This window comes from Protopterus annectens, chromosome 8.part1, assembly GCF_019279795.1.
Source record: "Protopterus annectens isolate FY-2018-M chromosome 8.part1, PAN1.0, whole genome shotgun sequence".
Lineage (NCBI taxonomy): Eukaryota > Metazoa > Chordata > Ceratodontiformes > Protopteridae > Protopterus > Protopterus annectens.
This window is the reverse complement of record NC_056742.1, coordinates 96,187,315-96,214,103: the sequence shown is the minus strand read 5'-3', so window position 1 is coordinate 96,214,103 and position 26,789 is coordinate 96,187,315. Positions and strand designations below refer to the sequence as shown.

Genomic DNA, 26,789 nt, shown 5'->3' with positions numbered 1-26,789 from the left:
CCCCAAAGGAAGAATCTTCTGGAGGGGAGGCAGAAGGGATAGAGTCCTCAGTATTAGAATCCTCAAAGCCAGAAAAAAGTTGAGAATTTCCTTCTTCACCAGCAGACATACTGGAAATCTCGGAATCTGAGACAGACAAAACATCAGGATATAATTCCCTAGCCCCCTTTGAAGGGGGAGATGAGAGCCCCTAATCAGGGAAAGAAGATCACCAGCCATCTTCACTAACTGTGACTGAGGTACAGGAGGGGTGGCCAATGCCTGCTTGTGAGTAGGTTTGCGGCTGGAAGGCTTACTAGCAATCCGGAGGGACTCAGTAGGCCTAACAACTGCAGAAGTCTGAACTAAGGTATCCGGTCTGGTTCTGGTCTCATGTCGAAAAGAAGAGGTGTCAGAAGCCGGTGCAAAGCTGCTCCAGTCCTATCTGAGGTGGTGACAGGTGGAGGGTCTGAAGACGAAAGAGCAGCCTGTGGCATGGAGGACTCCTTAAAAGTCTCGGCAGAGGCTTGCGGATGAAAATCTGTGGACTGCTGAGGCTTCGAAAGCGCCTCACTGACTACTGCTATGCTGATGACCAATTTCACCGGTGCACTGTCAGCAGATTTAACCCTAGGCCTGTCGCGGTCCTTGTCTTTGCGATTCCTAGATATAGCCAAAGTTGGGAGACCAGAAGGCGCCATACTGGCAAACTTAGGCCAGACTCTGAAATGCTTATACAAAATCTTAGCTCTACAGCATATGGTACGCGGGTTAAAGGAAGCACAGAGATCACAGTTAGGGATGTCGTGCTCAAGGCCCAAACAAGTTATACAATAGGAATGGAAATCACAGTGCAAAATCAGTTTTCCACAGGCAAGACAGTCATTAACTTTATCTAACATTTGTTAAAGCAAGAAAAGTGGATCCCAACAGCGTACTTATCTGAAGGCATCTTCAACTTGGTAGTCGGAAAGGAAAACGAAGGTAAACGGCTGACCAGCACTAGTGCGAATTGCATCTGCTTCAGGCTCCGCGGAAAGAAAGACTGAGAAAATGGCGTCGGCTGCCTCCCTTTATACCTGACGTTCTGACATTAGTTTTACAACCAGTGGCAGCCAAAGTCATATACCAAGGACTTTAGTATTCGGGCTGACTGAGGGCTACCAGGAGCCGGATAAACCATATGTGAGGACTGCAACAGTGAAACACGAAGAACATATGGGAGTAAGTTCTGGATCCTCTCTGTTCGGTTGGGACCTCTTGGATGACTCTAATCTCTAGAACAGCCAACTCCCACTGGCTGGGTGGAATGTCGGGGAGCTTCTTTTGAATTTTTGGAGGGGGGGGGGACTGTAGTAGCCTCTGGATATTATAATTTTCACCCAAGCATTTATTTGGGCCCAAGCACCTGGGTGTAAGGAAAACTACCCCCAACTGGCTCCAGAGATGGACAGTCCAGCAGCACTTCAGGAGAGCTGGAAAGGGGTGGAAATGGGTTCCCTAGCACCCTGATTTTGCAGGCCCCCTCTACCTCTAGGGTGACATCTCCCATTAAAGCCTTCTCCTCTGCCTCTGGAGGAGTACTCTCCACTTTGATCAGGAAAGGAACCTTGTGATTTTCAGAACCAAGTCTCCTTAGCCTCTTCTCGGATTCCTTGAATAGGTTTGTTGAGAGGTGGAAAACTTGATCTCCATGGCAGAGAAGGTTTTACCTTCTTGTTCTCTGTGGGTCAGGGTGTCTTAACTGATGGTCCAAACAAGGAAGAACAATCAAAAGGGGTGCTGACAAAAGATGCATTAAAGGGCTCAGAAAAATCACAAAGTCTCATCCATGCATATCTGCATATCTCAATGCCTGTGCCAGCTGTCCTTGAGGATCCTTCTGCTGAATGGGAAATGACCCTCATGGAAGAGTTTGCCAGGTAAGTTAGAGTGTCCAGCTTTGGAGAAACCTTATCCAGGTCCTCCTTAGGAAAACACTCAGCCAAGGATTCAGAGAGTTCCCTACTTGGGTCTCTCTGCAGGTGAATAAAATGTGCCAAATAATTAAGCATTCTAAGTGAAAAAGTCACTGAGGTAAAGGTGCAATTCTTGAACCTGTCCAGTGCTCCAGACTCCCTGTTCGGCAGGTGGACAGTTAAGATCTGCTGTGCAAGCTCTTTCTTTGTAGCTGTGGCCACTACCATAGTGTCAATGGAAATGCCCTTACTCCAAAAGGTTCAATCTTCAGGGGGAGAAAGAATTTTGCCTGGGCACTTTAGTACAGGCTCTATGGTGTCCAGCTCTTTCCAGGCCCGACAGGCAATGGAATTGATAAAAGTGTCCAGAGGGGGGACTATCCAAGATATAAATGGTCCAGGCCCATAGGTCTTCAGGAATATGGACTTCTCTGAAGAAGGATTTTTGGATGACCATCCACCTCTTTGATTTAAAATTTGTAAGTTGTCTGCAAAGGAGACATCATCCAGTGGTGATTTGGGAGAACCTGCTCCCTCATTTTAATCAATATGCTCAGTGAGGGAGTCCAAGTGCCTCCTCTTGCATATCTTCTTCCATGGAATCTCCTCTGTGGGATATTCGGGTGAAGAGTTGGAAGAATAAGGGGCCACCTCAGGTGGAAGGTTCTTTAGGTCTTTTGAGGCGGGCTGAACCTGGAAAGAAATAGAAAGTTCAAGGCCCAAATCTGATGCAGGAACACGGGGCGGAGCAGAAGTCAAATGCTCTGTGCTCACAAAAGGCCTTTTCTAAAAGCCAGAAAGCCAAAGGTCCCAGGGATATCCTCCCCCACTCCCCCTGGGCTGAAGCCCCTGAGGAAGAAGGAAGAAGCACCTCAGAACCCTGACTCTCAGAAGCAGACCCGCACTGCCGAGGGCCGAAGCTCCGAGAGACAGAGAGAGGGAAAGATCCAAAAAAATGGAGCAGAACCTTGCCCCTTGGATCAGGCCACTACATCATGAATCCAGGACTCACTCTGATCCAAAGATCTCAGAGCAGAGATAGTCAAGATCATGGTCAGCATCAAGGAAGCAAAACTCCTCTGATCTGACCCAAATCCCTCGTGAAACTGCTGTTCTGGGACTCCGAAACCACTACTCGGATTGGAGGAGAAAAAGAAGTGGCAGAGACTCTCTTGGATCGATGAGGGAATGGAGCTGGAAGTACCCCCATCTGGATCTGAGACTTGATAATGGACCTAACCATCTTGTCCACGTCATCATGTAGGCTTCTACAGGATCTGGAAGAAGCCACTGAAGAAGATCATGAGTGCCTAGGGGTTTGGAGTATCTTAGTCGGCAATGTGGGAGACACAGTCTTGATGAACCTTGTGGGCGACCGAATCCTGGAACCCGGATCCGGAGATTTACAGATCTGAGGAGCTGTGGGAACATTCGGATCCAACCAGGTAGAATCCATAGAAGCAGTGCTGATTTAGAAAATTCCAGTCCAGAACAAAGCTCACTCATAGCCATCAAGTCTAAAGGATCTGAAGAAGCCAACATAGACCTTGGTGCCAACATGTGTGGATTTGACTCTTTGGTAAGTTTAGCAGGAGGCACCGAAGATGCCCTAGAGTAGTTATGGCAGTGCTTCTTAGCCTCAGAGCCCTGCGAGTCATTGGGGGGGGGGGGGGTTGAGCCCCTGGAGAGGATAGAAGGCCCTTCATAATTAGCTTATTCTTTCTCTCTTGAATGGCCTGAGGATTGAAACCCTGACAACTATTGCAAGGGAAATCCAAATGGGCTGCTCCCAAACAGTAAACACACTTATCATGTGCATCTGTGTGTGGAATTTTTTGTCACACTCAGTGCACCTCTTAAAACCCATTGGTTTATCCATCCTGAAAAATTACAACAGTTAAATATAAGGAAAATTATAGAAAGTTTTTTTTTTTTTTTTTACTAAAAGAAAAGGAGGATCAAAGCCCGAAAGGCACACTGAAAAGGAAAGAGAGGAAGAAATAGAAGAAATAGAAGATTGTACATGGTGGTGGTGCTGCGGTAGCATTGTCGCCTCACAGTAAGACGCTGTCCAGTTCGATTCTCAGCTAGAGCGTCTTCTGCGTGTAGACATGCGTGAATGGGCGAACCTTCGTTGAAGGTTGTGCGTCAGGGCTGGTAACGCGGCACGTAAAAATCAACTACCAATCATTAGCGGACCGGAGTTCCGCTGTGGCGACCCCTAACCGGGAAAAGACGAAAGAGACAACATCAAGTGAAAAAGAACAATATAAAGACTAAACACTCATCTGCTGGGAGCACAATGGAAATCAAGTCTAGTCGTACTGGCAGCAAACGAGATCTGGAGAGGCAGAGCTAGGGGCATAGGATTATGGGTAAGGGAGAAGCCCGAGCCTGGAAGCTAAAGTCTGGGGAAAGCAGTCGAGTCGGATGCAAGGATCGGATCTGTAATCCATCAGTGAAGCAGAATGAGAAGGACAAGATCAGATCACTGACATACAATCAATGTGCTGGAAAGTCTCCAGGAATAGATAGTATTCCTGTGTTTGGAAGCTAAGAAGGAAGTGATAAAGATCCAGAAGGTTATGTTTAACAGAATTTTAAATGGAGGGGAAGCAACAACACCCTGGAAGAAAGCTGTAAGAAAATGTCTCTGTTGTTGGTGGGTCTTGATGAAGAGAAAGCATTTGACAGACTAAACAGGGATTTTACGAGTAGGGGAATGAAAACATTTGCATTACCTGATGCAATAATAAGGTTAATTAGGAGTATATATGTTGGATCATTGACAAGAATTAGAGAGAGAGGGTTCCTTTCTGATAAGTTATGCCTGAACAGAGGAACCAGAGAGGGTTGTCCACTTTCCCCTTTGTTATCTGCTTTATATTTAGAGACACTGGCGAAAAAAAAAAGGACTCAGAAATTCAAGGATATACTTTGTTATTTTCTACCTGAAAAGGACACCTCAGTGTTGTGGAACATTTTGAGACAATTTCAAGTCTTTTCAGGATATAAAATTAATGAAGGTAACACAAACTATAGCTATAAATTATATACCCAGACATGAATTGGTTTAGCAATACCAATATTTATGGTGACATGATAAAATTAAATATTTAGGTGTCTGGCTATTATGCCAGCTAAGGATATGTGAGAGGAGACTAAACAAAAGATAATACAAAAACTAAGAAACTCTTGTTTATAGATAAGATACAAGCAGTGAAAATGTTTGCATCAGTCCCTTCAGTTTTACATACAGGTCAGGCATATTTTTATCAACCAAAGGGGAAGTTGTGGACAACAATTAATAAAGAGCTGAAAGAATTTACCTTGGAAGAGAAGATGGCACGAGTCAAGTGGGATAAGATGATCCTTCCAACAGAAGGTGGTAGTTTAGGATTACCTGACTTAAAGGATATTTTTGAGCAGTTAAGACTCATATACGTAACACAAGAAAAAAGCTACAATTCAAAGTGGAAAGAGATGATGATGAAACAGTGGGGAAATTCAAGAAATAAGGAGAGAGTGGGATTTTGGGTGCATATCCTTAAGGAAAATAACCAGAGCTATACAGAATATTATATTAATAAAGTAGCAGAAATTATTCTAAGAACTAAACCAACAGAAGAATGGAGAAAGATGATTTTTGGCAATAGGGATGACTGCAATTAGGGGTACAGAGAGAAGGCAAGAGGGTGGTGGAATTTACTGGAGAAAATTGGAAAATGTAGTAGAACAGGAAGAGATATTTTGACTGCAGGCTGGAGACTGCCTTCTCTATCAGGGGATTCATACCAGAGTATATGGAATGAGATAGGGACCACGGAATCCAAAGGGAAAAACATGCTCTGGTAAAGTATTTAGTTGAATCTATAACAGAAGGTGCTGTTAAAAAGGGATAATTAGTAGGGCATATAAAATACTGCATGATAACTATAGGAATCAATCAAAGGATGTTAGAAAATATTGAGAAGAGAGACTGGATAAGCATTTACAAGGGAACAATGGCAGGACGTATGTATGGCTCCCAAGTAAGCAACAAAGTCCAGAACATTTAGATTTCTGCTTGAAAGCATTTGCATAGGCATTTTATACCCCAAGCAGACTCCAAAGATATTTTCCTCAGGTAGGAAGTGTGATGGGGAAGAAAGAGGTAACTTGGAACATATGTTTTGGGAGTGCAATGAGTTGGCAGACTTTTAAAAAATTCCTACAAAATACTCTTTCAGATACAGTGGGTGAGCACACGTGTCTAAGAAAATGATTGTTTTGAGCTGAAACACAGGATTTGAATTGCCTAGACACAGTAAGGCCTTGCCAAGTTTAGTGCTGCTGGCTGCCAAAAAAGCAATTACTAGAAAATGGAAATCAAAGTATAAACCAACTGCGTTTTAAGTATTGAATATTTTAACTGAGATAAAAGAACTGGAAGTGGGATCATTAGAAAAGTGTAGGCACAAATTACATAGAAATAAATGGAAATTCTGGGAACAATACATGCAAAATAATGTTCTGGAAGAGTGAGGTTTAAGGGGAAGGAGTAAGTGAGCAAATTATGTAATGTTGGGTTGATGACACTTATACAAAAAAAATATGTGATTTATAATGTATGAAACTGGGAACATGTTAATATGGTTTGTTTTCTTTAATATAAAAGTATGTCTGAATATGTCTTAAGTTGTTTGTCTTTCGGCTTTTTCCCAGTAAGGGGTTGCCACAGCGGAACTCCAGTCTGCTAATGATTGGCAGTAGATTTTTACAAAACACCAAGGTGTCAGTTCAACGCCCAACCTTCAACGAAGGCACGCCCATTTACGCACACATGTCTTTCGAACGCTACCCAACTGTGAGGAGGACATGCAGACTCCACACAGAAGGCACTCCCAAGCCAAGCCGAGAATCGAACGGGAGAACCTGTTGCTGTGAGGTAACAATGCTACTGCTGTACCACCGCAGAAACTGCCTATGTCTTAAGTGATAATTCAATAAAGGTGTTAAAGTGTAAATAACTGGACTATAAAGTAATAATGTAAAACAGTAGAAAAATTAGGGAAAAACAATAGTAGTAGTCTAACAATTAACTATTCATTGTAGGATTAAAACCATCTGTAGTTAAACTAAGATATAAAGCAACATTCTCTAAAACAGAATAAACTTTGCATGTTACTAAATATGATAATTTAATATCACATGGTTTATTTCATTAAAATGAAAATATGCAATCAATCAATCAAGGTCATTTGGGGAAATTTTTAAAGTAAGCACTAGTCAAAAAGTAAAACAAAAAGGGGGGATAATCCCCATAAAGCATTACCTCATAGCCTCCTAACTTGAGAGAAACAGTAACATCAATTGGGTGATTCACAACACCAACCACTGACCGCACTAATGACATGAAGAGAAGAGGAAACCATATGATGCCCACAAGGAACAGGATGATGAGGCCACCCATGCCATATTTAACAATTTTCTTCTTCTTCTGACCCTTAGGTTGTGGGTATTTCTGTTCAAAAGAATGGTTAAAGAAAACAAAACATTAGAAAATGGGCATTTCTGAATTAAACTGATGGACATTTTCCACATATTACAGTAAAATACAAACCTTGCTGGCTCATTAAAAAGCAAAAGCATCCAGTACTTCAGATTATTGCCCAACAGAAATCTCAGAAATGGTCCTGACCCTAGGCAAAGTTGTCAAAGGCAGATTGTATTTCAGATATCTGCAAGCAAAAGCCACAAATCTAACTTATTTTCCTGAATTACACAATGTTCTGTAACTGTTGTTTTCAAGCAAGCAAGTGGCCCAGCATTTGCTAATTAAGGTTTATTCATGAAGCTGGGATGTCTACCTTAGCTTACAAGGGTTTGATATAAAAAAAAGTTACTTTTGGAAGTATACACCACAGCCTGCTTTCCTTTCTATGAAGGTATAGAAAGAACAATATATATGTGCATGCACACACACAAAACGTTACGCATGTGGTTTATTTTTGGCCTATTTGTAATTGCTTTTTTGGCAGCTACCAGAATTAAACTTAACATGGCCTTAGTATACTGAGGCAATTCAGATCCTGTGTCCCAGCCTAAAATAATTGCACCTCCAACATCTGCCATCTACCTGAGGAAAAAGTCTTTGGAGTCTCCTTAGGGTATAAAATACCTAAGCAAACACTTCCAAGGAAAAAATCCCAAGTCTTCTAGACTTTGTTGCATATTTGGGAGCCATACATATGTTACGTCCTCTCATTGTTTTCTTGTGAATTGCTTATCCAGTCTCTCTTCCCAATCTTTTCTAACCTCCTCTGATTTATTCCTATAACTACAGTGCAAAATTCCATATCCCCTACTAATTTTAACCCATATAATATCCAGAATATTAACACCTTTAGTCTGATATGACACTGCCTGAAAATATCTCATGCCTATACTTAGGTCAATCAACTCGCATAACAAGCCTTTATTGACATTCAAGCCAGGCCAGTTTATACAAGGGGCATTTAAATCCCAAACAATAAGAACATAACCTTCCTTAAAAGTGATACTTCTGATTTACAAAAAACCACCAGCTCATCATTGGTTTGATATAGAAACCTATAAGAGGGTGTCATTTTATAAAATTTAAGCAGAAACCTTGCAGTGTGGAGGGTGTGAAGTTCACTCCTTGAAATATGTCATGCACCTAGTTCACTAATCAAATTCGAACTTTAAAATTTTTACTATAAAATAATAAAAGAGTAAGTAGTCCACTGTTGAGTTAAAAATGGAATATCCTTTATTGAAAACACACAAACAAGTGATCTTATTTGAAATGCATTAAAGATATTCATTAACTTATATATAATCAGGTTATTTGGAACAAGGGTGTGGTTACAGAGGGTGGTTCTGCTAAGAGCAATAAAAGCATTAAACTCATTCCTTTAAGAAAGTCTCCCTTTCCTCTTAACACCATAGTGGAAAACTGAGACTCTGCTACCTTAGAACTGAAACTTAAAAGCTAGAGACAAATTAAAATATATAATATAAGATCAGCTTATTAAAGGGACAATCCCAGTGTTGAAAATTCAGGTCTGGGTTCAAGCTGACAAGAGCAACACCCACATTAACTACATCATGTTTATTCCCACCCACAGTGTCATTTTACTTGGAATATCCCGTAAGTCAGCAGTTCCAGTCTCGTTTTAGTTCCCAGTGTGAAATAAAGTTTGGTTTTGCGTTTCTATCAGATTTGAAGTAGTCATGCACTTGAAATTTTGCTACTTTTATCCTGCCCTTTTCTGCACCATCTTTCTTATTCAGTTCCTCTCTTATGAAAAATTGCTATTACAAACTACTAAATTACAAGTCTCATTCACTGTAGATCCTGAGCTGTTGCTGGTTTTTTTTCTGCAGGTATTGCTTGTAAGCGTTTTATTACATACATGAGCAGAACTGTGTAAAACTTTAATACATCTGTTTTTTCATCAACATGCATTCTCTGAACAAGAACTCTAATCCAAGGTGATTTATCAGAAAGTCAATAACTGCAATGTGGACAAGGCAAAAAAATATGAACAAATCAGTGAAATTTTGCAAAAATCTGGGTAACTGAAATGCATGCTTTTACCAAAGAGTTAAAATGGCTGATAAAACAACAGCTAACACTTCAAAATGTAATCAGATGTTATAATGTAACTACAGAAGAATCATTTTATTAAAGCAAATACTGAGCACTTTTTTCATTCCTTACAGGCTTGAGCCTCATGAAGTCATAATGAAAAAAAGGCTCATTAGTTGTCTTAATAAAAGTGTTCCTCCTGCCCGTGTATTTCCGAATTGTTTTATTTATTTAATTGCAGGTTATTATAGTCATGAGCAGTATTACGGGCAAACGTTTTTTTCTGTGATATTTCAAAGCAGCAGTGATCTGCTATACTCACAAAACCACTGCCTGTTTTTGTTGGCATGACAGCGCTTGCAGGTCAAACTAAGACAGCAAGGACTTGCGAGTGCATTAATTGTTGTAAAATTTAAGTCTGAAGCATTGTTTATTAACAAGTTAATGCTCCAGACGTATTCATTTCTATTTAGTGCATCTAACTTCTCAATTTCTATGCTATACAATTCCGGACAAAGCCAAGAATACTTATGTGATAAAAGGTCCAAAATCGTGGGTGATTTTTAAATAGTCCGTTTCCCTCAAAACTGTTAATAAGACATTGGGTTTTGCATCAACTTGCACTTTATTAGCAACAAGATGTGTGAAACTCTAATAGCTGGCATAAATGACTTAGTTTAATCCTAATTTATTTAGCAGAAAAAAATCAAACATTTAACGAGGGTATGGAAAAAGTTAAAAATCAAGACTGATAAGCCAAATTCTGGATAGCTGTTAGTCAAGTAACAACAGGAACCAGAATACTTCATGAAATTGGGGTGGGGTAGGAACAGTCTGTATAAATATTAAAGCAGAATAAACTCTCTTAAAGGAAGAGTGTCATAGATGCAGCGTTGTGACACTTTTATTACACCAACCTACAGTTTAACCTGTAAAATTAAAAGAAGTCCTTTACTTTCTGTAATATTTTTTATCTATTTTAGTAAATACTTTAGATATTCTGGGCATGCTGCACTCACCATCATCCGTCTTTTCTCATACCTTAACCCCCGACTGCTTTACCTAAGATATTTCTGTCAGGGCCGGCCTTAGCTGAAATGGTGCCCTAGGTAAAGTAGTGCTTCTGTGCCCCCTAATCCCCACTCACACCATACTTCTGAAACACCCATATCTGAGCCACACCCACAGGTAGCTCACTCCCATAAAAGCCACTCCAAGTTATTTCCTTTACTGATTTTCATGCATTAAAATAATTAAACACTTTATCATACTACAGGAAGAAAAGAAACCTTGTGATGTAGTTAAACTGCAATTGAGGTGGAATTTTCCTTTAATAACAAACCTGCTTTATCTGTTGCTCCTTTAAGAGTTTCTGATCTGCAGTCATGACAGACAGTAATTTTCTACCTTTAAACACTGTAGACCTGTCACATGCATTGCTTTGTAAAAGGTGAATTCATGTTTATCTGAGGTAGAGCTCAAATATGTCATTTACTCTGGAGTAGTGTTAACTCTGTAGTCTGCTTGACTTTGGCTCTTTATGCAATATTCTGACAGTAAAATGTTGAACTTGGACAGCTTTGCTGACAGACATTCTTAAGCTTGTAAGTAAACACTTCAATATTTTCAGATTTATGAAATGTTTAATTGCTAGATGCCAGTTGTGCTTTGCCATATGCAATTTTGACAGTAACTTTCAATACACATTGTCAGAAAAAAATTGTACAGTGAGTTTTCTATTTGTTCATTATACTATTGTAGTTGCTGATAATTAAAACAATGATTAAAACAGGCAATGTCACTGTAATTAACAAATAAAGACATTCATTTCAGTCTCATTCCAGTTACCTCCATCTCATTCTAGTATCCTACAGTCATGTCAATTCTTTCAGTGGTGAGCCACCACTAATGGGGGGAGCAACAGTTGAAGTCCCAAAACATCATAGCAACCTTATCAGCAGTCAGGCTACATGTACTCTACTGAACAAACTGCAAAGTACAAATTATCAACAGAGCAGGAGTACTTCAGAAAATCTAACTTCAATGGCGCAACAGTAAAAACTTCAGCTCAAAACATAAATTCAGAAAAAGCAACAAAGCAACAGTACTTCAGAAAATCTAAAAACTTCAGTACTGTTCTTTCAAAACAAAGTCTCAAAAAATTTCAGACTCTTCAAAATACTGGTGTAAAACATTATCTAGTTAACATCAACATACTGTGTGTAAACTGTATGTATTGCATGGAGTGCCACGACTGCTCTCCAAGATTGGAAAAAAGATAAACTCCTTACTTGTGTCAGCAGTAAGAGACCCGACTGAAACTGTGCTTTCAGATGTGTCTCATATTTGTTATGCACCCTCTAAGCGCTGTTCCAGTATCAGGAAAGGAATGAAGAGTCCCTGAATATCTTTTGTAATACATTGGTGAAAGGTTATAGATGTCAGTCTGTACTGTGACATATTTAAATTAGACTTTTTTTGCTCTGGAAGTGAATTTCTTGGCATCCATAAGTAAATACACATCAAGGTATGGGGTGTTTGTCAAAAAAAAACTGTTTCTGTGTTTCTTAACTTTGGAAGAGCCCTTGTTTTAAGTTGTGACCTCCAACGCTTTTTGTGTTTTGCATTGTAGTCTAGCAATCACAAAGCAATTATTGATGTAAGCATACCTAGTGGATGAACTTGAATTGCTTGGACTTTTTCAAAGATGATCAGAAAAGCATTGCAAATGTGATCATAGCTCTCAAATTCTTTGAGCAAGAAATCTGGACAAAGCTATAACAAATGGGGGGGGGGGGCTTTTTAAACATTGCTACTTAGAAAGTTTAAAGAACAACAGGTTTTACATTAGCATGAATTTTCTGAAGGGTAAGAAGTCTGAATTTCAAATGCCTGTCATTATTTTCTGACTTCAGACCCTAATGATTTGGCAATGGTTTGCCAGAAAACCACAATTTTATGCCAACAGGCCAAAAATATGCGTAAAAAATCTGGACATTCTGTGAAAATCTGTACAGTTGAGAGGTATGAATGTCATCCAAACTCCCATTTGTACATCAAGCTGTAAACTCCCCAAAATACCTTTTTGGAGAACCGATTACCAAAATCAGGACCTATAACACTGTAGACATCAAAACATGCAAGGGATGAAAAGGTGCGGTTGTGATTCCCATCACTGGTACCAATATGTGATGGCCACTAATATGTCATGTCCCCATGCTGGGTCAGTAAGCAAGGAGCCTGAATCCTCATCACTGACACTGGAGAGGGACATGCACCTGGAATACAAATGGATACAATCAGTATTTTCAGACGAAGACCTCTCTGTGTCATATACAACTTCCCTTAAGAGCACCCAAGGAACACACTCAGCCCAGAGTTTGGATGTCTCTATCTCCACCAAAAACTTCAGTTGAAATCCAAGCCCAAGTAAGGTCTCCTCAATAACGAAGCTCAGTTAAAATACCAATAGTTTATTTTAACAACATAAAAAACAAACTGATTTCACACAATATAAAAACTGACTTAGCTCTTTCATTTCCTACCACGGAAACATCATCAGAGTCATTTTCAAATTTCCCACCCTTACTTTAAATAGACCCAACACCTAATTTATTAATCAATTAATTCCTAGTTAAAGGACTACAACTACCTAAAACCATAGCTCTTAATTTCTATAGATGAACATACTACCTTATCACTTTGTATACATTAAAACCATAAATATGTAATCACAAGAATTGTATTGTTTCCAATATTTAAAAAAAACAACATATTATTAAACATGTTACACTTATAAACAGTAAGTAATAAATAAATTAATTAATAATTTTCATATTGTACAAATTTTTTTTATTACATGCTTTAACCATTAATACTTATATTTAATATTTAATATTTATTTGCTCTAATTTTAAGTGCTGGCATAAGTGAAATGTGGTCATTTAAACCCGGTGGGTTGCAAGCATCTAACTGCAATTACCAAATAAGTTCCCTTAACTCCAGTTGTGCTTCCCAATCACCACCTCTTTCACTTCTTAAAACCTATTCAATAACCCAAAATTTAAAATCTGCCTGTGGGCAAACTACAGTGTGCCTATAAAGTGCATTGGTTTCTTTCATCCTATTAATATCATATGTGTGCTCATATAACCTTTGTTTAAAACTCTTCCGTCTTTCCCACATAATATGAGCCACATGTGCATTTAGCCAAATACACTATTCCCTTTGACTGACAGTTATAGTAATCCTTAGGTTAGAATGTCATGTTAATATGCTCTATATCTAAACACCCTTGGTTGTACACAAATGGACATTGTGGACATCTACCACACTTATATGTACCAACCTTCGTTTTGGTTCTTACTACTTGATCCCTCTCAAATATTTCCTTCAGGTTCCTATTTTTTATACCCAAATTTTAACCTCTTAGAAAATATTTTACTACTATTGGGCATAGATGAGAATAAAGTCCAATTTCTGTATATTATGTTCTTAATACCCTTAGTATCTTGGTTGTTCGTCAGTATCATATATACATCTCCTACCTCTTTCGTTTCATCTAACCCACTTACCTCAGTTTGAGTACAGTTACTATTACCTTGCCCACTTATATTAATGGTATATATTTCTCTTTCCACCTTTTCAGAACTTCGTGCTTAATATTCACTATAGTCTCTACAGGATAATCGCTTTCTTGAAAAAGATTCTGATTGCAATCCAACTCTCTCCTCATATCTTCTTGCTCTGATGTCATACGTATCGCCCTAATCATCTGACCTTTTATTATATTTTGTTTCTGATTAATAGGGTGATTACTACTATAATGTAAGTATGAATTGGAGAAGCACTCCTTCCTGTACAGTTTTGACTTACATTTTTTTATTTTTGTTGTCCTTCAGGATAGTAACATCCAAAAAGTTCACTTTATCATCCCATATTTCATGTGTAAATTCTAAAAATTTGGTTGTTTGGCTAATAAACTTCACAAAATTGTCTATTTCATATCTTGGTCCTTTCCGGACAATGCATATATCATCCAAAAATCTAAAATACGCTTTTATATACTGCTTATATCCAGAATCCAGTATAAAATGTTTCTCCCAATATAGTAATACTATATTAGCCACTATAGGTGACAGGCTGCCCCCATTGGTATACCATCAATCTGAAGGTATAGCTCTCCTTGGAAATATATATATAGTTGTTTTTCATAACCAACTCCACACTCTCTAGTACTAAATTGAAGTCTGTATCGTTCAAAAATCCAAATTCTATCATCATTTCCTCAAACCATTTAAGGCCTAACTCATGCGGAATTACAGAAAACAAATCTTTAACATCCACTGTTATAAACCTATATTCCACATCATACTCTAATTTACCCACTTTTGTTAAAAAAAATCCCATGAATCCACTAATATGTGTAGATACAATTTTTGATACGGTTTTAATTTCCTGTCCACAAATATAGCCAAAGGTTCAATCTTGGACCTCCCCTGATGAGACAATAGGTCTCACAGGTGGGTCCATGGGATTCTTGTGGGTCTTCGGTATTCCAAAAATACTGGAAATAAATGTTTTTTGCACACACAAAAATTTGTATAGTGTTTTATCTATAGCCCCTTGTTTCAAATTGTCCTCCAATATCAAATCCATTTTACGATAGGCTATATTCATTTCATTTCTTGATACTTGACTCTATCTACCTTCCACATTTAGGACTCTAAGCATCTTTCCTATATATTCACAGTTCTGTATAATCACTACCCCACCCCCCTTGTCTGGTTTCATAATTCTAATTTCTTTATCATTACTAATTTCCTTCATCACTTCCATTTCTTCCGGAGTAATGTTGTTAGGATACCATTTCTTTCTATTCTTATAATAGTTTTTATCTCATTATTAACAATGGTTTCAAAATTATGTAAATCAGGTACCAATGGGGGGTTTACTGGTACTCTTCTTTTTAAATGGGTTATTCCTTACATCACTATCCTCGTAGATAGTGGCTAAGTTCAAATTTCTTACAAGCATCTTAGTATCTAATAGTGTATTGGTCAAATTCTCTTTTCTATTTGGAATAAACTTGAAACCTTTTTTAAAAAGCTGAAAATGCTTTTCATCCATCTCTATACCAGCATAATTATTAACTTTAAAAATGTCTTTCTCATGCATACAACCTCTCCTAATAATACCCACCAGCCCGGTATTATTATTCATCTCCTCTCCCAATACTGTCTGATTGGGTATGTAGGTTGCAAATAATTCCTCTGATTGTTCCAGTGAACTCCTTGTTGACCCCTCTCTTGTCTTCCTACACCCCCGATGTCATTTGTGCATACGTAGGTTGGACTGCTAAGTTCCTTATTCTCTCTGATCTCCTTGGTGGGTCCATCCCTAAAGGGATGTCCCCATCCTGTTCTTCTATCACGTCTATGCTACTCTCGTTCTTAATCCTTCCTTCATAAACATACCCCATATCTTTTCTGTTGTTGTAAGTCCCCTTAATGGTGTATGCTTTACCTTCCCTATAGTCAGGTCCCTATCTAATTTACCAATCTTCCTTTTCCAGTTGTTTCTCTCATAATTCTCAACATCTTTAAATATATAAGCATATTTCTTTTTCATCTCTTCCACCCCAAGAAGCAAATCCTTATGTATTTTATCATTTAATGTTTGAATATCTTTTGCCAGCACTTGCAAACTTTTTTCATTGTTCTTTATAATAAGCCTAACCACATTTAAACCACATTCAATAAAAACATTTTTTAGTTCTTTAAAAAATTCTGTGTCCATGCAAACATTATTGGGAAATCTATTGATACAAAGTCCCTTCGGTACAATCTCATGTCTTAAACATTCATTTAAAAAGCTGTTATCAGCCATAAGCCCTCTATAATTAAACATTTTTTCTTTTATTTTTTTTGCACATACCTAAATACATGTCATTGTCCCTTATAGGTGTTGGATCTAACATCACAAAGTACTTCCTGTTCAACCACTGATTCAGTTCCAAATCCAAATATTGTCCCCATATAGCATAATTGCTCTCCGAGCCATTTGTTCTGCTCACTCAATTGTTGAGCCTTTCCTCTGCCATTCCACTCTGGCTCTCAGCCCTTTTTCCATCCTCTCGTTCACCAGACAGTACCGGTCCGGTACCTCCATGGCCCTGACCACATGGAATAGTTCCTTGAATTATTAATTAATTAATTAATGCATTTATTACTTACTATTTATGAGTGTAATATATGTTTAATAATATGTTTTTTTAAAAAATATGTGAAACAGTATGATTCTTGTGATTACATATTTATGGTTTTAATGTATACAAAGTGATAAGGTAGTATTGTTCTTCTATAGAAGAAATTAAGAGCTATGGTTTTAGATAGTTGTATTCCTTTAACTAGGAATTAACTGATTAATAAATTAGGTGTTGGGTCTATTTAAAGTAAGGGCGGGAACTTTGAAAATGACTCTGATGATGTTTCCGTGGTAGGAAATGAAAGCGCTAAGTCCGTTTTTATATTGTGTGAAATCAGTTCATTTTTTATGTTGTTAAAATAAACTATTGGTATTTTAACTGAGCTTCGTTACTGGGGAGACCTTAGTTGGGCTTGGATTTCAACTGAAGTTTTTGGTGGAGTTACTGGTTTTGGTTACTTCAGTCGTTCCATTGGATTATATGTCTCTATATCTGTCTCCCTCCAGGTCCCCAATAAGACTACCCACTGGTAGAGCTGTAGGTTTAGGTCCTCAGCAGAGTGTTCAAGCCAAGTCCTCCAGCACCTTCTCTGTAAACAGAGTGCTTTGTGCCCCTGCCTCCAGTAGATGACAGACACATACTTTAACATTTAATTTTCATACACACACACACACACACACACACACACACACACACACACACACACACACACACACACACACACACACACACACACACACGCTATTGGGAAAGGCTGGCACAGATTACCAACTTTGCCCATACTATAAAGTAGTTATCACTGCCACCAGTCAGTTACTATAAGGCTCTTAAAAGGGTATCCAATTATACTGTGTAATATTAATATTAATGCAAATGGTAGTAGTTCACCAAGATGGCTAGGCCTTATGGAGTGGCCCACACAGTGTTACCTAATAAGTATAAGCACTCTCCAAGGTTAGATACTTGCTACAAGGACCAGCCACAATAAGTTTTAAATAAATTTAATAATAAATAATAAAAGAACATGAAAATACTGAATATATATTCACAGTAAACCACAGAGTTCAGATCACAGAAAATACTGAAAAGACCATTGATGGACAGACTCAGACAAAGAAAAACAATATCTAAACTAAGCTTCACTATATTCCTGACTGAATCTAAGAGAATTTTTCTTCCCTAGTTAAGCTACTTACTACCGCAAGGCAAGATGCTGTGGGTGAGAGTCTTTCTAGTCAGGTTTCCCAAACAGAATACGCAATAATTTGAGATTTCTCTTTGTAATATCTAAAATATAATTTCCAAGAGGGCTGGCAGAATGACCTCATCTGTTCACCTGAAACTAATTTCTCACAGTATTCCCCTTTGAAGCTGAGATGAGAATTTAATACAGACAGCCACAATACACATCCAAATGTTTATGGCAGTGCTTGGGGCCTCCCCTCTTTTCACTGAGATAATGGACATAGGCTCTTCCCCAGACCCAGTGTCTTTGTTCCTACTCAGCACTGTGGGGAGTTTTAGTGGTTTAACAGCTCATTTACATTTCCCTTATTTTTCTTAAAGTTAGTCTCTGCTGTGCCAGTATCCTCTATTAAAACATATACATTTAATTCAGCTGCAATAATACATGTACATTTCTCTTCATTTCAGCAGGGTGCACTGTTGATGCATTTCAACACAAGCAAAGCTCACAAATACATATTCAGCACAAGCATCTGTACAAAATCAGTTTGATATACAAATGACATACAGTTCTAATACATTTGTAACACAAGCATCTTGTATATATTAGTTTGATATTCAACAGACATATTCTTTACAAAACTCCAGCTGGCTATGCTGGCACTTGCCCATATCATCACAGTGGTACATAAACCAGGCTGTTGTTCGGCCAACCAAGAGTTTAGCAGGTGTGTCAGTTGTCAGTGCCGAAGTATGCAATAATTTGTACAGAAACCATATATTGTCATTTTTCAAACATCTGCAATGCACTCTTATTTGAGTTCATAAGTACTTCACACATACACATACTTGGAGGAAGCAATGCTAGGCTACTTAATTAGCCAACATAATGTTAATTGATTTTTAACCAGAGCTAGGGTAATATAATTCATTCACATCACTTCTGAGGTTTGGTACAACACTAAGGTAAACATTTCCCAATAGCATTCTTGAGGAAATGCTGTGTTGGCAGAGCAAGCATCCTACCACTGATAGTTTAATGCTGTGTCTGGGGCCATATGATGAAAAACAATGGAATGCCTGATTCGCATTTGAACAGTTTTTAAAAACTTTCAGAACAGAAAAGCTTGATAACATAAGCGAGTGTACTTATCACCATACCTTTCAACCTCTAAGCCCTAGAAATCTGGACAAATACAAAAATAATGGGAGAAAGATGCTCAAACTCAGGGATAACTTTTGATACATTGCTCTTATAAACCCAGAAGCTTGTTAGAATAATAGGGCTTGCATTCACAAGTGTCTTCATTTAATGACCTTAATCCACTTCAGTCCTCAATGATTTGACAGAAAACCAAAAATTTTATGAGACACAGAAATAAAATATGAGAGAAAAATTATGATTTCTGTGAATATCCAGATATCTGAGAGGTATGCATGCAGATGGTAAATCTATCCTCCACCATCCATTCTAAACTCTACCACAGAATTACCCATGTTTAAATAAAACTTTTTTCTTTAGCCATTCTTGTTTTAAAAAGGCTAGTAACTTACCTTCCTAGTTCTTACCGTAAGTCGGTAAGTGCTATAAACAGAAACTATGTTATGATTAAACTTTCTTAGACACCCTGGCTGTAACCTAAGAATTACTGTACAGCTTTTAAGTGCCTAAAGCAAGATTTAAATTGTTCTCAATGTTGCTACTACCGAGTGGGGAGGGGCGCAAATGCCACAGTACTGTCAGGACATACTCAGATATGGAGCACCGAGAAGAGCACAAACTTTGTCTCTCGAGTCCTGGTGTGGTGTGTTTGAAAGATGATGAAGAGATCAAAATGAAAAATAATAAAATTTAAATAAATAAAATGCACCCTTTATTAGGCCGTCCTCGCCTATGCCTAAGGCCGGCTGTGATTTCTGCATTTTTCGTGTTGTTTTGATTCCCCATCACCAAGTAACCAAATTCTACACTGTTTTTGTTGTACTCTGTGTGAAAATTATATCAGGTCTTTTCATCATCATAGATCTTGTTCCTTGTGCTTGACCTCCTTTTCTCCCCATATCACTTACTGCATTTTTTTGATTTTTACTGTTAGTAATGCTAAACGTTGTAGTTTTGTTATGCTGATGCAAAGCATGTTGTTCTATTGAATGTACAGTATAAGGTGATTTGATTAGTTTGAGAATATTCCCTGATTTTAACCCCTTTTGATTGTTATTTGTGTTTGTCTCCGGTTTTGAGGCAAAAATTCGAGAGCTATATTCAGCAGGAAAAACAGCTTTAATTAGTTGCCTTTACCGCAACCGCGAGTATTATGCAATCACGGTAACTAACTTCTTTCACAGACTAGACGCTCCATTCCTAGCATCAGCTGATAAAATACTGCTTATTTTAGTGTTTTCCCTCTTTTAAATTTTAAAATAAAGCAAAGCATGATTGGCACAGGCAACTGCACTGTTCTTTTTATATATACACAATGAAATTAAAATAAGCTAAGATCATTGTTGGGCAAATTTAAAATCTGGTGCTAGGAATCCAGCCAAGTTAGTTAGTGCTATTTATTCAATTTATTATTTTCCTGTAACTCCAAATCCAAAAGTGAACTGAGGTACTACAAATGCTACTGGTACCCCACTGACCTACACCCTTGTATTACCAAATTAGATCTGAAGGTAATGACTGCATGATGGCAGTACAGTAAATAAAGAAGGCAGAAACTGTTGTTGCAGAGGAATCCAGACCATACCTCTCAACTGTCCAGATTTTTGGAGAATGTCCAGATTTTGACTCATATTTTTGGTCTGTTTCTCATAAAATTTGTGGTTTTCTTAGTCAAATCAGTAAGGACTAAATTCAATAAATAATGAAAAGCATTTGAGTTTCAGCATATTCTTCAGAAAATGCATGGCAACACAAGACCTTTTATTCTAGCAACTTTCTAAGTTTATAAGAACAATATTTAAAATTTGTATCTATTTTTGAGGCTTTGTCCCTCCATTATATTTGTCTTTGTCCAGATTTTTGGTGCTAAGAAGTTGAGAGCTATAGTCCAGACTCTTTTTACAAATATGAAATTAATTACATTAACTGTCTGGCAGTTGGCTTAGAAGATTAAGGAGCTGTTAACACACTATATCCTGTGATCTTGTGGTACAAAGTTTAATTCCCCTCAACTTCAGTTGCCTAACTGTGTGACTCTGAGCAAGTCACTTAACCAGACACTTATGATGTAGTAGGCACCACATTTTATTTTGTTTATCAGAGAAAATCCAATATTATCAATGCTTTCATCATGAAGGAATTTTACAGCAGTGCAGAAATCATCACTGGGGGTATAGCTTTGTGGGATGAGAGACATGAATAACCATTTGAATTGTGGGACTAGCAACGCAAAGCCTAAGAATGTGGAAACTAAATGAAAATCCAGACTTACATATACCAATTTTGGGACTGTCCTTTCTCAGAATATTCCCTTTTCTCTGATGTATGGCAATTTCTGAGTTGGTATTTATAAGTTCAGTGGTCTGGGGGACTTGCAAAAGATAAGTTTAAAGGAGAAAAGTGATATTTAGTGCCCACTCTTTCATATTTTTGATGACTGGGGAACATTTTAGTATGGAGCTGAGGCATGTTTTTCATTTTCTTCAGGACATTTTGGCTCAGTTGAGTACACTCAAGTGAAAATCTAGGGAAAACTTTAGTGCAGTCTTTCTTTTTTTAATTATTAAGGTGAAGTTCTTCATTTTTTCCAATATTAACTTTATATACTTCTTGCTGGTGATGATCTACTTCTAGGTTAGGATGCAAATGTTTTGTGAAAGGGTGACTTATTAGCGTAGGCCCTGTTAGGGTAATGGCCTTTTTTTTTGCACAGATACTAAGTAGATTTGTGAGGGGGAATTTGGAAAATATATCCGTTTTGCTGAATAAATTGCTGATGGAACACTGAAGAACATGCTTGTAACAGGCACTGCCGGGTAAATGTACTTTTTACATTTTTTTGAATGATTTTTACCTAAACTGATTTCAGCTGTTGTTCTGGTTGAACATATCAAAGACAAAATAAATAGGAATAAGGTATTTACTAAACTTTTTGTTATGTTTTATTTATTACTTTTATATCACATTTGATAATCCTGAAAATACACTAGTCTGAATATCCTTTTGAGACACCATCTGGGCCATTACTGCAGTGGGAAATAACTGAAATAAAAATCAGTAATATCGTTTAGTACAAAAATCGGTATAACATCACTACTAAAGCATTTTTAATAAACTTTTTACTACATTAATAAGAATGTAGCATTTTAATAAATTATGCAGGGTATGGCATTATAAAAATGGAGATGCCATCACCTGAAAAGATAAAAAATATATATGTTAATGGGGTGTAAGGTCCAATATAGGGAAAGTGCAGAGTTCTGTTATTTTATTCTATTTATTTTACTTTATTTGTTAACCAGGATAGAGCAATGAACCCACTGGACCATCTCCTGGCTCAGGCCAGGGAATACAGACACATAACTGATGAAGTGAAACACTAGGAAGATAGTAAATGCAAATCAAGTAGGTAAAGACAAATAAGTGATGAATTCAAACATTAGACTACAAATACAAGACATACAAGTAAAATATTGACAAACTCATTGTATGAAGCAGCATTACATCTCTCTAATTCTATAGATTATACAAATGCAAAAGGAGAACTGAAGACAGCTGGGTAAAACAGTATAAAAATAAATAAGTCCTGAATATTTATTTTTACAGAATATGTGCAACAGTGAGTTAGTTTTGATACTAAAGGGATAGCTCCTTTAAATGACCATGAATTCTCATAGTATGTAAACAAACTAGGAGTTAAAGTAGGAACTTCACAGTGGCTGTCAGCAGTGTTAAACTAGGTTCATAGGGGATTACTACGTTAACTTCATGGGGCCTTTTTAAGCCTAGCCATTATTCCCAAATGTAATTGACAAGTTTTGATACCCTAAGGTTATTTCAAGGCCTACATGTAGGCTTGGGCATTGGTGGTCAAACATTTATAGGTTGCCTCAGTCTAGTAGAGACATAGGGTCATAGACTTATACGTGTATACTAGGGTAATGGCCATTAGGGTTTTTTATTAGTCTAGCCATGTGACCCAAATATGTACCATGAGTCATTGTGCCTTGGATGTCATTTTATGGGGTGTACATTAGCTAGGACATGATTTAATGGCAGTCTCTGTCCATCAGATATAGATGCCAGACCAGGGGATGAATTTTCGTTTTTCAATCCACTGGTCCAGTTTACACTTGAATAGTGCAGGGAAGGGCTCTGCTTCTTGTAGATGGGAAGCCTGTTCCAGGGAATTGGAATTCTTTGATGTACATACATGTCCATCTAACATGTCCTAGTTATGTCCCAGTACCCCCAAGTCTGTAAGCTAGCCCGTGATATATTTTGCTATAAACTACTCCTACTATCCATACACCTTACAAGTTGGGTCTCACAGTTACATCTGCTAGAATTACAAGCTAAATACTACTGCATTGGTAGATTTACCTACCATCTCTGATTGATTATTTTTTCTGACTGCGCACTGTAACTTTCTGGGCCAAAAAATAAAATACCTGCCCCTTCCATAGCCTATCCTATCTCTATCCTTATCAATCACCATCTCTGAACAGCATGTACCCCACACCTCTGGAAAATCTCCCACATTATCCCTTTCCACAAGGGTGACCCCTCTAGAGATATGTCTAACTACTGCCCCATAGCCATCCTCCCACCCATCGCTAAAATCCTAGAAAAATGCATTCACTAACAACTAATTTACCTTACCACAAACAATATACTATCCTATGCCCAGCATGGTTTTAGACCTAAACATAGTAACAACACAGCCTTAATATCCTTAACCGACAATATTCATCACCTCAGGAATAAGGGTCTACTAGTTGCAGTAATTTTCCTACATATGGCAAAAGCTTTCGACACCATTTCCCACCAACTCCTACTAAACAAGCTTGCCACTTTCAACCTCAGTGGCATGGTTTCACAGCTACCTATTTACCAGAAAACAGCCTACCAAATATGGGAGAACAACCTCTCCCCTCCACTGCCAGTATCTAAAGATGTACCCCAAGGGTCCATTCTCAGGCCCTTCTTCTTTATCTTACTTACAAATAGTCTAATTTCAGCAACACAACTACCTACTATCATACAACATGCAGATGACACATCTCTTATCTGTGTTGCCCCTTCCCACCAAGAACTTCAAGAAAAAACTCAAAAAGCATTTCAATAAATTGAAACCTACCTCTCTAACCACCAACTCATTCTTAACCCAAATAAGACAAAACTAATGACTTTCTCTAACAAAACTTCTAAGGCCCACTCACCCCCTCTCACTATTCACTCAGCCAATGGAACCAAAATCGAGGTGTAAAAGTAGATGACAAGCTGAAATTTGATATACACATATCCCTAACAATCAAAAAAGTCCATGCCAAACTCGGATCTCACTACAGGGAAAGACCGTTCTTAACACACCAACACAGAGTAGCCACAGCTAGATCTCAACTCTATCTACCCTACTCTACTGCTCAAACATTTTCAAAAACTTAAGACTGACCTCAAAAACTTAGATTCCTGTTATAACAAAATAGCAAAGTTTGGCAGCAACCATCTCCAAAAATCTCATTATTGTTATGTTCTCAGGCAACTTAACTGGCTCGAACTTCCCAACCTGTTAACATTAAACCAACTTATCTTTACCCACAAAATTATTCACAACCCAGCTTCTGCCCTACACTCTCCTCACTGGTCCAACCACATGTCAATACCAGCTGCCTTAGATCTTCAAATAAATCATTGCTAAAAATTACTCAATCACGCAACTACCATGGCGATTCCCTCTATTCAAATATAACTGCAAAGACCTGGAATGCTCTCCCTCTTCACATACAAAATACACCCAGCTATTTTTCCTTTAAAACAAAAATAAAAGAATATCTCAAAATCAACTGGCTCTGACCTTGTTGTTCTCCAGGATAACTCCTCTCTCCCAGTTTATATCTAAACCCCTTAAGACAGAGCATTACTGCTTTCTCCATATGAGCTGTAACTCTAGTTACAAACCCTGATAGATTTTATTTCAGACAAGAAGGGATTCAAGCATCTATGTATTTATACAATTTTGACTTATTGGTCTTTATGCAGTTTTGCTTTGTATGATCAATTTATCCTAACATTTCTTTTCTCCTTTATCTTGGTATCTGTTAGTATTCAGTTATCACTATACTTGAACTTGATATGCTCTGTGTTGTGCTATCACTATTGTGTTTCTTTGTTTTCCTTAGATATTGTACTACTACTATGTTTAACTGGTTTACTATCAAGAATTCGAAGCAAACCCGGTAGACTCCACTTCCGTCGAGAATTGGAATATCGAACTCAGCAATGTCGAACGCCAATATTGCCGAACTACAAACCTCACCCCTATCTCGACCGATGTTAAAACCCATCCGTAGGTCGAATTTGGTTTGCGATTCAGCAATCTTGGTGTTCGACAATGTGAGTTTTGAATTCTTTCAGTCGACTATATGTAGGTCGACCGAGTTCGCTTTGAATATTTGATAGTAAACCGTTTAACTTCAAGTCCTACTACTTTGTATTTTACTGTTATAATATATATTATGTATCATCTGTGTGCACTATCATGTGGAGCTTTTCTCCAAGGGTCTCCACTGAAAATGGGCTCCTGGCCCAGTCGGACACTACCCGGTTAACAAATGTAAATATATAAATAAATAAAATGTTGTAAGCAAACTTTTAAGTCCTTAGATCTAGTAGTTCTGATTGTTTATTCTGCAGATATGCAAAAAGGTCCATCACAGAAGGATACAAGGATGCGTTGTATGCCAGCATAGATCACCTCTGAGCAGTTTATAGGAGATAGGGCTTTGATGTGATCTGCATAGGACATCATGTTTCTGCCCTATATTCTTTTTGTGAGGAACCTCTGTGAAAATTCCAGTTATTGCATGTACCTGGTCTGTTATATGTTGAAGAGGTGTTATATTCAATTATGGGTCTAATGAGGGCCAAACACAATAACACAATGACTTCTCTGGATCTAGATGCCATGCCCTTACTTATAAGTTGAGTGACATAGCAATTTTCTTTTCTGCCTTAGTCACATGCTTGTCAGAAGCAAGGTTACTGTCTATATATATCCCCAAATCCCTGACTACTGAGTCTACTCTTAGGGGTATTTTAACAGTGAGGCAATTTCCCAGGATGGCTGATTTCATTAAAGGTACTACTCTGCATTTCTTGGCATTGAGTTTAAACTGTGGCTTTGACGGTCATTTGTCTACATTAGATCTCCCTGTAACATGCAAGTGTCTTGGGTGAATTCTATAACTGCTACCAGTTTGCAGTCATCTGCAAACTTGGTCAACCAGAGGCCCTAAACATTGGCCTTGACTTCCAAGAAGTAGATGCGAAAGAGGACTGGACCCAGCACAGAGCCCTGAGGGACTCTGCTGTTGACCAATCTCTTTTTGGAAGTTGTTGTGTCTTTCGGCATTTCCCGGTTAGGGGTCACCACAGCAGAACTCCGGTCCACTAATGATTTGCAGTAGATTTTTATGTGCAGAGTTGCCAGCTCTGATGCACAACCTTCAACGAAGGTATGCCCATTCACGCATGTCTCCACACAGAAGACGCTTTAGCTGAGAGTTGAACAGGACAAGTGATCTCCCCAATCCTGACTGGCAACTGACTGTTATTTTCTCCTTGTTCAGCCTGCAAAGAGGGACATCAGTATGTTACACAATGCAGTCCCTTATGACTAGTGTCCTTGGTAGTGTGCTGGTT

General features: G+C 38.1%; 1 protein-coding gene across 1 annotated transcript in view; it reads right to left on the bottom strand.

Moving 5' to 3' along the window:
* The window catches only part of PIEZO1 (piezo type mechanosensitive ion channel component 1), a 3,550,337-nt gene that overhangs the window by 140,653 nt on the left and 3,382,895 nt on the right, over window positions 1-26,789 (bottom strand). Inside the window, exon 43 of the mRNA XM_044081575.1 lies at window positions 7,252-7,440. Within this exon, the coding sequence (XP_043937510.1) occupies window positions 7,252-7,440 (189 nt within the window). The remainder of the gene's footprint in view (window positions 1-7,251; window positions 7,441-26,789) is intronic.